Source organism: Rattus norvegicus, chromosome 4, assembly GCF_021556685.1.
Source record: "Rattus norvegicus strain SHRSP/BbbUtx chromosome 4, alternate assembly SHRSP_T2T, whole genome shotgun sequence".
Lineage (NCBI taxonomy): Eukaryota > Metazoa > Chordata > Mammalia > Rodentia > Muridae > Rattus > Rattus norvegicus.
The window spans coordinates 31095653-31107568 of record NC_141537.1 but is presented as its reverse complement, the minus strand read 5'-3'; the positions used below and the strand labels follow the sequence as shown (position 1 = coordinate 31107568).

General features: G+C 42.0%; 1 protein-coding gene across 1 annotated transcript in view; it reads left to right on the top strand.

Annotated features, from left to right (window-relative positions):
- The first annotated feature begins 2007 nt into the window (after nucleotides 1-2007).
- Nucleotides 2008-11916, top strand: part of Lrrd1 (leucine-rich repeats and death domain containing 1) — a 28216-nt gene continuing 18307 nt past the window's right edge. Inside the window, exons 1-2 of the mRNA NM_001438074.1 lie at nucleotides 2008-2321; nucleotides 8308-10282. Of these exons, the coding sequence (NP_001425003.1) occupies nucleotides 8378-10282 (1905 nt within the window). The 5' untranslated portion in view covers nucleotides 2008-2321; nucleotides 8308-8377. The remainder of the gene's footprint in view (nucleotides 2322-8307; nucleotides 10283-11916) is intronic.

The window sequence follows — 11916 nt, the reverse complement described above, 5'->3', positions numbered from 1 at the left end:
AAGACTTGCTCTAATCCCATAGCTGTAGGCTACATCTTCCCTTGACTGACCACTTCCTTTGCCACACAACTTTTTACTTTCATCAGTTTCCATTAGTCAGTCCTAGAACTTGCTCTGTAGATCAGGCTGGCCTCAGAGATCCTCCTGCTTCTGCCTCCTGAATGCTAGTAGTAAAGATGTGTGTCCTTACCACCTGGCACCATGCTGTTTTATACTAATGTGGCTCTGTAGTATATCTTGAAACCACATGTGGTGGTTTGAATGAGAACAGCCCCACTGACTCATAAATTTGAATGTTTGGTTCCCAGTTGGTAAAAACTGGGATGAATTAGGAGACATAGCCTTATTAGAGGAGGTGTGTCAGGCCCAGTCCCCTCTCTGCCTCCTGCTAATGAATCAGCCAGAAGCTCTCAGCTTACATGCCATGTAAGCACATGCCAGTGCCATGTTTGACTGCCTGCTGCTATGTTTCCTGCCACAGTGGTCCTGGACTAACACTCTGAAACTGTTAGCAAGCCCTCAGTTGATCTTTTCTTCCATAAGTGCCTTGGTCGCCATATCTCTTCACTGTAATAGAACGATAACCAAGACACTGGGCATGGTAATGCCTTCAGTATTATTTTTGCCTAGGACTGCTTTGGATATCTGAGGTCTTTGTACTTCTGTGTTAAGAACTTTTTTCAGTTTCTATGAAGAATGGCATGAGAATTTTGATTGGAATAGCATTGGCCCTGTAGATTGCCTTTATTAGGATGGCCACTTTCACAACATTAATTCTAATCCATTAGCATGGGAAGTCTTTCAGTCTTTGTTTTCTTTGAACCTGTGTTTTTTTGTTTGTTTACTGTTGTCAATTCCCTGATTTCTCTCAGTGCCCCTGGCATACAGAATGGCTGTGGATATTTATATGTTAGTCCTGTATACTGTATACTGCCACTTTGCTGAAAGGATGTATCTGCTCTGTGTTCAGGTATTTTTTAGGGTTTCTTATGTGCAGCGCTGTTACCAGCTGACAGGGATACTTGACTTTGTTTCCTAGTTGCACCTTTTTTATTTCCCTCTCTTGTCATGTTGCTGTATCTTGAGCCTCTGACACTATTTTCAAAAGGAGTAGAGAATGGACAGCCTCACATTGTCCCCGATTTTAATAGAATCGCCTCACTTTTTTTCTCTATTGAGCATTGTATTGTCTGTGGGCCATATGTAGATTTCAGTGGATTGAGGTACACTCCCTCTACCCCATTCTCTCTATGGGTTTTATCAAAGGATACATTTTCACTGCGAAGTGTATTTACTCATAACTGCCCGAATTCCTTCAGTTGGTGAGTGAGAAAACTTATGTCTATCCATACACACAATAGATCACTCCTCAAGAAGGAATAAATGATTGATGAACAACGTGGATGTGAAGTTCCAGTTCATTAACTGAATAAGCCAGACTCAAAAGGTTATACAGTAAGCATTCCTTTTAGGGAACACTGGGGGAAAGATAAAACTGCAGGGCAGAAAGTATATAGCAGTTACTAGATGTAAAAAGGATGGGTGTGGGTTAACGTGGGAACATAAACGAGAAGTGTAAAGAATATGGGGGAAAGGGAAGAATGTTCTGATGGTTGGAATAGCATTTATCAAAATTCAGTTGGATCATAGAGTCTATACATAAATTTTAAACACATTTTTTAAAAAGAAGAAGCTTTTGTACTAATTGGAAAACTTAAAAACAAAACAAAACAAAGGCGTAATAGAAATGCGTAAGTGCCCAAATTCACTTTAATGTCTAGTCAAAGAAAACTACTAAATAAGTAACATGCTGACCTGCCGCTCACCTCAGATCACCTAAACCAGATCTCCAGAGCTGCAAGATCTCCCAAGGAGAGGACAGTCAACCAGCAAACTGCCCCACAGCTGACCAGAGATGGTTGCTGAGCGGTCGAATGACAGCAGGGCCCACCTAGTACCCCGCCTTGCGACCAAAGCGAGCTCATAAACGCCAGAGGGAGGCGGGACACAACTGAGCCTGCGCAACCTCCATCGCCACAATCACGGACATTCGCCTCGCGGGCTCGCCTCCTGCAGGCTTCCGAGCGCCACAGGGAGGCTCTGCGAGACTGATCTAAGGACTGCTAAGTTCTTTACTTGCCTCCATCCCCTCGCAGCACCAGCACCTTCACGCCCCCGGCCCACAGCTCCTAGTGTTTGCGTTCTGTCCCGTGCTGCTTTAGCCGCCAAAGCTCAGCGATCTTCTCCCCACACCGGTCGAAGCAATTTGTTAATGTCACTAAAGTCTTGTAGTTACTTGGATGTCCACATCGTTCAGATAGGTAACAAATTACCGCGTGTCTTCAACTTTACTATTACTTGTTTAAAAATAGTTTGATTTCGTTTTTGCTTATCTAATTGGCAATGTGTTTTTAAATAGGACTCAATCCCCACGAGAACGGAGATTTTTCTCAAATACATTTTTAGAGTGTCCTTTAGCTATATATTTCAGGCTTTACAACATTTATGGGGGAGAGTATATGTGCGCTGTGCGGGGAAGGCCGGTGGTGCACGGGGAAAGAGGACTCACACGCGGAGGGCAGAGGACAAGTTGCTGGAGTCATCTTTGACTTTTTCCACCGTGCGGGTCCCAGGCATCAAACTCCGGTTGTCAGCCTTGGCAGCAAACGCCTTTACTAGCCAAGCCATCTCTCTGGGTAAACGATGGTGACTCCTTCGGTGGAATACTTTGTGGCCAGTAAAACGTGGGTTTCAGACACTTGTTTTCAAATAACGTGGCTCACTACTCTAATGAAAATGTTAACAGTCTACACTACTCAGTAAGGAAGTCACTGGAAATATGGCTATGTCTAAGGAGCTGCCTTAATTTTACTTAATTTCCAGTGGAGTAGGTACACGTTGCCAAGGTTTACCTTATTGGGAAACACCATATATTAAGGTCTCAGTGTCATCCCCCTCTCCCTGGGGGAAAAGCATGTGAGATCGCCAACCATTACTTGTAAGAAGCTGCAGGCGACATCTTATTTGCTTTTCCAAAACCTAATTTTCCTTTGGGGGATCCTATCCCTCTAAACCAGTGATTCTCAACCTATGGGTTGGGATCCTTTGGGGGTCAGATGAACCTTTCACAGAGGTCACCTAAGACCACTGGGAAACACCGTTGTTTACATTAAAATTCATAGCAGTAGCAAAATTAGTTATGAAGTGGCCTCAAAAAAAGTGTCATAGTCGAGAGTCACCACAACATGAGGAACTGTATAGTAAAGGGGTGCATTAGGAAGGCTGGGACCACTGCTCTACACTATGGAGTCTACAGCATTTGTGATTTAGAGGCGGCAGATGCTACCTCAGGCTTAGGCTGAACCATGGCTGGATTGAAAAAGCATTCTTCCGGTTCCTGGTGACAGTCACCGGTTAAGACTGGGACATGTGACGTTGGGTCGCAGAAAGGAAGCTCTGGTCTCTGGCTCACTTATCCTCACTCTGAGAACCTGCAGTTCTCATTGTTTTTAAAAAAGAAAACGAAACAAAACAAAACAAAAAGCTTTGGATTTTAAAAACGCTCTGTGTGCCACAATGTAAATATACATAATACCTTGAGTTTCCCGTTGGTTCAGATTAAGGTGGGGTGTGATGATACAAGGTCCCCAGGCAGGGAGGGTGAAGAAGGGAAAGCTCACCGGTTTACATCAACATAGGCTACAGGAAAAAAAATCTAGTCTCAAAATAACCCAGTAGATCTTCGTGTTATATTTAAATCACAGAGGTGAGCTTTTCTGCATGAAGGCAGCCAAACACCTGACTTCTTAAACTCTGGCCTTCAGCGGTCAACTCTATGAGACCCAAGCAGGAAGTTCTGTGAAGCTCCACACACTGATTTTGAATTGCGTGTGGAAGCGTAAAGACTTGGGAATGACCATCATCACTTTGAAGTGAAAGTTAGAGGGAGCACAGTTGCTGCACCAGATACAAGACTCGTTGGAAGGTTATAACAATTAAGATGTGTCGTTAATAGAAACTTAACAAAAAGGGAATAGAACTCCCAGGAAGCATTTCCTCACACTCCTATTCCAAGCGCATCAGAAAGCATTGGTGATTGCCCCACCCACGGAGTTGTTGGGTGCCTTTGGCTGGGGTCATGAGAAAGCCATCTTGATCTTACTCTGCCCTCATCTCTGTAAATTTGTCTCAAGATACCGGGTTCGAGCGGATCTTCTTTAGTCTATGGAACCTTGTTAAGAAAAAAAAAAAAGCTTTTTTAAAACATTTAGACATATTTAACTTCCCATATCACCACCCATGCAATATGATTATGAGTTAGTAAAGTCTCCCTCTCAGGAAAACAGCCCTGTTCAATGACAGTGGCGCTCTATGAGAAGCTCAGAGTTCTGAAGGTCAGAGGATATAGCTCAGTGGCAGATTGCTTGCCTAACTTGTGTGAAGTCCTGCAAAAACAACTTTTTTTCAGTTTAAAAAAAGTGCAAAATATAGCCAAGTGTGTTGTTATATTTCTACAAATTCAAACTTTCAGGAAGAGAGAGGAGGATCATAAATTTAAGACTAGTCTGGTGCTACATAAGAAGGCCTTGTTTAAATATAAATAAGTAAATAACATTATAGAGGTCTTTTACTTCCTTCGTTAACATTACTCTTGGTAGTTTTGAACTGATTATGAATTGATTGTTTTCCTGTTTTTTTTTTTTTTCCGTAGCAAGCTAATTATACAGATACAGAAATTTTTATTTATTTTTCTGGTACTGTCTTTTTTAGGGTCTTTTAAATCTGCAGGTAGGGATAATTTAGCTTCTAAAAGTGTAAGTGCTCTGCCGTCAAGTTTTATGTGGACTTGACACAAGCTAGAGTCGTTGGAGAGTAGAGAGCCTCCGTTGAGAAGACGCCTCCATAATGTCCAGCCATAGGCCAGCCTGTAGGAAAGTTTAATTAGTGACTGGTGGGGAGACACTTGGCCCACTGTGGGTGGGGAAACCTCTAGGACAGAAGTTCCAGGCTCTATAAGAAAGCAGACTGAGAAGCCACGGAGAGCAAGCCAGTAAGCAGCTTCCCTCCATGGCCCCTGCGTCAGCTCTGCCTCCAGGTTCCTGTCCTGTTTGAGTTCCTGTCCTGACTTCCTTCTACGAACAGTGACATGAAAGTGAACCCCTTCCTCCCAAACTTGCTTTGGGTCATGGTGATTCATTCCAGCAATCGAAATCCTCTTCCCCGTCAAGCCATCTAAATCTTATCTTGGAAAATTGTATTTTTTTCAACCCTCGCTATAGACTTACTGATCATAACACTTCAAGTAACATGTTAAGACAGGAGATATCTGTAGTATTTTCCCCGCTTTGTATGTTAGCTACACACACACACACACACACACACACACACACACACACACACATGTATAATATATATCAAAATCAATGTGTGTGTGTGCTTTATCAAGCTTAAGTTCCTTTTTGTTGTAGCATGAATATAGAATGTCCCCTTAAGCTATTGTGTTTGAACAGTTGGTCACTGGCTGCGGCAGTGTTGGGGAAGGTTGTAGAACATTTAGAGGGTGGAGCCTTTTTGGAGGAAAGGTGGAAACCAGGGAGGACCCTTGAGTTCTTATGGCCTACCCTTACTTGTTCTTTCTCCACTCCCTGACTGTGGAGGCACTGTGGCTAGCTGCTCCCTGCTCGTGCTGTCCTGATTTCCTGTAACACTCTTGCATGCCCTGGAATTACAAGGCAAAACATACACTTCCTCATTTACTTTGCTTTTTGTCACAGCAAGAAGATAAGGTAATCGCTATTCTCAGTTCCTTTGGGAATAGTTTTTACCATGGCAACACTAAACTTTGTCAAATGGATTTTTTGGATCTACTGAGATGACCGTGTAAATACCTATCCTCCAATCTGTTTACTACATTTATTGGTTTGTATTCTGATGACCTAATCTTGCCTCCCTCGGATAAAATCAGTTCAGCCACGGCGTAAATGTTCTTACAGTATTCTTGAAGTTAGTTTATAAACTCGTGAATTTACTTTATTGAGAATTTCTATGTATACGTCAATTAGAGTAATTGGTCTATAGTTTAAAGCTACTGCACAGCAAAGAAAACAATCCACCAAATGAGATAAAGGGGTCTCGAGGGAAGGGCAGACCAGACTCTGAACTCCTATGAAGACACACCTTCCATCCAGTAACCAATAAACATATCCAGGCTTACTGTTACAATGCTTACATTAACTAAGAAACAGAAACAGCTTACCTGTCTATCAGTGCATGAATGGGCAAATAAAACATGGTTTCTATAGACAATGGACTTTGATCCCACCATATGAAAATGAAATCATAACATTTCCAGGAAAATGGAGGTAAAAGCAAAACATTAAGTTGTGTGATAATCCAGAATCACCTATAGATTCTTGACCCTTAATCTGCATGTGTGTGTAAACATATGTGTGTAAGTGCAGGTCGTGAAATCAGAAAGACAGCCACAGGGGGAAGGATGAGAATTCGAAGGATGAAGAAGAGAAAAGCAAGCAGAGAGAGGAGGTAATGCGATACATGTAACATGGGAGCAGAGGAGGGGTTCAAGGTAGGCAGAGGCTGCAAAAGAGTAAAGGGGGTAGGAGAAAAGGAAAGAGCGTGAGTGAGAACAAAGTACATGGAGCTGTGATGCACTCAGTCAGCAGAGTGGCTTGCCCAGCATACAGAAAATCCCCGAGGTTCATCTCTACCTCCATGGAAATCAGAAGCGGTAGCTTATGCCTATGATCCAAGTTCTCAGGAGGCAGAGGCAGGAGAATCAGAAGTACAAGGGTGTTCTCAGCTACACAGTTCAAGGACAGCCTGGCATACATGAGATTCTATCTCAAAGAACGAATATGTGAAAACGTTATCATAAAACCCACTAATTTGTATGTTAGCCTAATATCTCATGTAAACACTCTGTCCGGCCGAAAAGCTGTGCATGATGATGACACATGACTTTGAAACTCTGTAAGCTTAAGGACAAGCTGTTCTTAATACTGAGTGCTAGACGAGCCAGGACTGCATAGTGAGCCTCCATCTCAAAAGTAAATAAATAAATGATAAGAAAAAAAAATCAATGCTGTGTTATAAACAGTGGGACTGATGACATCATTCATTCTTGATTCTTGATTCTAATCAATCCCAAAGAGTCTTTCAACACGCTATGATGAGCGCTCTCTCTCTCTCTCTCTCTCTCTCTCTCTCTCTCTCTCCCTCTCCCTCTCCCTCTCCCTCTCTCTCTTTCTTGTCCCTCCTTGTGTTGGAGTTTTCCATCTATTATACTTAGTAGGGCTGGATTTGTGGAAAGATACTGTGTAAATTTGGTTCTACTTGTTTACCTGTATAGTTCTGTATTTCTTTAAGGGAGTTATGTATGTCCTTAAAGTCTTCTAACATCATCATGAGATGTGATTTTAAATCCAAATCTTGCTTTTCCAGTGTGTTGGGATATCCAGTATTTGCTTTGGTGGGAGAACTGGGCTCTGATGATGCCAAGCGGTCTTGATTTCTGTTGCTTAGGTTCCTGCACTTGCCTCTCGCCATCTGGTTATCTCTGGTGTTAGCTGGTCTTGCTGTCTCTGACAGTGGCTTGACCCTCCTGTAAGCCTGTGTGTCAGCACTCCTGGGAGACCAGCTCTTTCCGGGCAGGATTTGGATCCAGAGAGCTGTGGCACAGGGTCAGCTCCGGGCTGACCAGACAGAAACCAGAAGGATCCTGACCCAGCTCTCTTTCTCTTTTTAAGATAGGCTCTCACTATGCATGCTGCCTGGTAGGAAATTCTTAAGAAATCCCAGCTTTTGGGGGTCCAGGTAAAATGCGTTTCTGGGTATTGGGAGCTAATAGTGAAGAATCGAGATAGTGGACTAGGGGCAGTGCTGAGAGGGTTTAGAGGACAGAAAAGGTCAGGGTGTTCAACGGGGATATGTTTAGTTCCCTGTGAATGAAGTCAGAGAGCAAGGAGAGGCACAATAGAAGATTTGTTACAGAGTTAGTCATGACACTGGGGGGTTGGACTCAGAGAAGTGGAGGGAGAGGTGAAGTTAGCCTATCTGTTTTCCTGGAGGTTCCGGTGAGTGCCTGCTGCGGTTGGGGGTCTGGGATAAAGCCATGAATAGGAGGAGGGAACTGAGGAGAGGAAGATGTCTGAGGTCCACTGGAGATGGGGCAGGTGGGCCGACGGTGGCCACAGCTGGATTTGAAGTGGCTGAGGAAGAGGTAAAGATCTGCAGTTAGCCTTGCGTGTGTAACTTCAACATCATCATACTTCTATATTTGTCTTGTAGGTTCAAAGGGGAAAAACACACGAAAAAGTAAAGTTATAATCTGTTCGTACAAGAGTTACCCGTAAATAAGATGTCTGAAGATGGGAGTAATGTGGAGCCTGAAGGACTCACTAGATCTGAGTCACTGGAGGAGCCTGAATTTATTGATGAAATATCAGATCCCTCGAATGAAACCTCACCTCACTCTGGAAATACAGATTTCAACCAGATTTATGAATCAAATTCTTCAGAGAACACAGAACAGCCATCAGCTTCCTCCACAAGCCAGCTTAATGGAAATGAAGAGACAAACATAGAAATTCCATTTTCGGACACTAACATAGAAGAGGTCATCCCACTGTCAAACTCAGAAAGTCCGCAGAGCTCTGAGTCATCAGAGACTAACGAGGCTGAAGAATATCACCCAGTCAAATTCCCAATTGGGAGGAAATTTAGAGGACGAACCTTTAATGGACACCACAAAGGATTTGACATGGAGTCTGATACCTTTACAGTTCATCTTGATGCCAAGGGTTTACAAGAATTCCCTGTAGACATTGTTAAAGTCAAATATGTAAAATATTTATATTTAGATAAGAATCAAATAAAAACTTTCCAAGGGGCAGATCCAGGTGATCTGCTAGGACTTGAAACTCTGTCCTTGCAAGAAAATGGATTGTCATCGATTCCCCAGGAAATTCAGTTGTTTCACAATTTAAAGGTACTAAATGCCAGTTACAACGAGATATCACATATCCCTAAAGAACTATTACAACTGGGGAATATGAGGCAACTCTTCTTAAATAGTAATCATATTGAATCTTTACCTTCTGGCTTAGAAAATCTTAGATATTTGGAAACTTTAAGTTTGGGTAAAAATAGGTTAACACATATACCAGACTCTTTGTGTGGTTTGAAAAATTTGAAAACTCTCAATCTGGAATATAACCAATTAACAATATTTTCTAAATCGCTATGCTTCCTTCCAAAACTCGTTTCCCTAAACCTTACTGGAAACATGATAGGCAGTTTGCCAAAAGAAGTTAGGGAACTGAAAAATTTAGAAAACCTTTTAATGAATCACAATAAACTTACTTTTTTGGCTGTGGAGATATTTCAGTTGCTCAAAATAAAAGAACTTCATCTAGCTGACAATAAATTGGAAGCCATTTCACCCAAAATTGAGAATTTCAAGGAACTCAGGCTGCTCAACCTTGATAACAATTTATTGCAAAGCTTACCAAAGAAAATTTCCCACTGCGTAAACTTGGAATCTCTTACTCTCAGTGATAATAATTTAGAAGAACTTCCTAAGAAAATCCGAAAGCTTAAAAATCTGAGACAACTCCATGCAAACAGAAATAAAATGATAAAAATGGCTGAAGAAATCTCACATCTTAGCAAGATACACAGCCTAGAGTTTTCAGGCAATCAAATCACACATGTTCCTATTGAAATAAAAAACTGCAAAGAAATAACCAGAGTTGAATTGAATTATAACAACATAATGTATTTCCCAGTGGGGTTGTGTGCCTTACAGTCACTTGACTACTTGAGTTTTAATGGAAATTATATTTCAGAAATCCCTGTGGATTTGTCATTCAGTAAGCAGCTGCTTCATTTAGAGTTGAATAAAAACAAGATCACCATATTTTCAGAACATTTATGTTCTCTCACTAATCTTGAATACCTGGATCTTGCTAAAAATCAAATAAGGAAAATTCCTCACTGTATCTCTGCTATGTTATCACTCCATGTTCTCATTCTGTCTGATAATAAGTTCGAGATTTTCCCAAAGGAACTGTGTTCTTTAAAAAACTTGCAACTGCTTGATATTTCAGAAAATCAATTACATAAGATACCTTCAGAAATATCCAAACTGAAAAAGATCCAGAAGTTAAACTTGTCAAACAATAATTTCACACATTTTCCTGCTGAACTGTGCCAACTTCAAACTCTGGAGGACCTGAATATAAGTCAGATAAGTGGGAAAAAGGTAAGACTTCTTTTTTCAGTGTGGAGGGGAGGGAAACTAGGGGAATCTCAACCTGAGGAACAGTGTACATGTGTCCTGGCTAGTTTTATGTCAACTTGACACAAGCTAGAATCATTAGAGAGGAGGCAGCCTCAATTGAGAAAATGTCTACACTAAGATCAGGCTGTAGGCAAGCCTGTCGGGTATTGTCTCAGTTAGTGATTGATGGGGGAAGGTCCAGCCCATTGTGTGTGGGGGTTGGGGCTCCGGTCTGGGCTGGTGGTCCCGGGTTCTATAAGAAAGCAGACTCGGTCCCCAGCTCCGAAAAAAAAAAAAAGAAAAAGAAAAAGAAAGCAGACTAAGAACACCAAGAGGACCAAGCCAGTGAGCATGGCCTCTGCATCCTGCCCCAAGTTCCTGCCACGCTTGCTTGCGTTCCCACTCTCAGTTCTTTTAAAGATGAACTGTGAGTGAAGTATAAACCCTTTCCTTCCCGGGTTGCTTTTGGTCATAGTGTTGAATCACAGCAGTCGTAACCCTGACTAACAACATGCAACTGCTTATATGTGTATTTTAAACAGGCGGCTTGTCCTGTATTTTTAAAACATAGCTTAGAGACCCGGCACCCTACGCAAAAGCTTTACAGGACATTTCACGGAGATGCAAGGCGAAGCAAAGGAAATTGTGTGGATTACTTTCTACTTGGTTCGTTGGGAGACTTTTCAAATTGTGTGTGTGTGTGTGTGTGTGTGTGTGTGTGTGTGTGTGTGTGTGTATGTGTGTCCGCATTTCTATGGATGTGTGTATGGAGGATGCATGTGGGTGCATATGGGTACACATGGATGCATGAAGCCAGAAGCCAGATGTGTCTTCAGTTGTGCTCCATTTTTGCTGCTGCTGCTGCTGCTGCTATTGTTGCTTAGGCAGGGTCTCAGTATGAAGCCCTGGATATCAGAAGCCATTTAAGAAAGACTGTGGCAAACAAATGAATTTTCTGGAGATGGCCCACCGTTTTACATGGCTTTGATGGGTGTGCTCTGGAGGCAATGTCCCCAGAGACTTTATCCCAGGATTTCTTCCAGCTGCCGATAATGCCTTTCCTGCCACTATTATAGCCTAATTATTCCTGGGCATCAGAAATTCCTGCCTACTGGCCAGATTCCCTGAAGAATCAATATGAAGACATACTTTCATGTAGTAATGCTGTATAGAAGAATTGATTTTATCAAAATTCCTGGTAATAAATGTATAGAAATCCTAAGTCCATACAAGTAATTTCAAACTCCACGTAGACTAAAAGCTGCAAATAGAGCTCTGTAAAACTTCATGGGCCATGCACTAATTGCACTAAGGAAAGAAAATAGGTTTGGAACAAATTTCACATTGTGCCACTATCTAGTAACTAAGGGTCCTAAATTGGGGATGGACAATTTATTGTAGGTTTAAGGACAAAAAATAACAGATTGACTAGTTTTATCTGTATAAGACTTATTTTCCTTTTTATTGAATATTTTATGTATTTACATTTCCCGCTCCCTTACCCCCTCTCCCTTCTTCTATGAAGATGTTCCCACTCCCACCCACCCACTCCCACCTCAACACCCTGGGATTCCCCTACATTGGGGAAACAAGCCTTCACAGGACCAAGGGCTTCT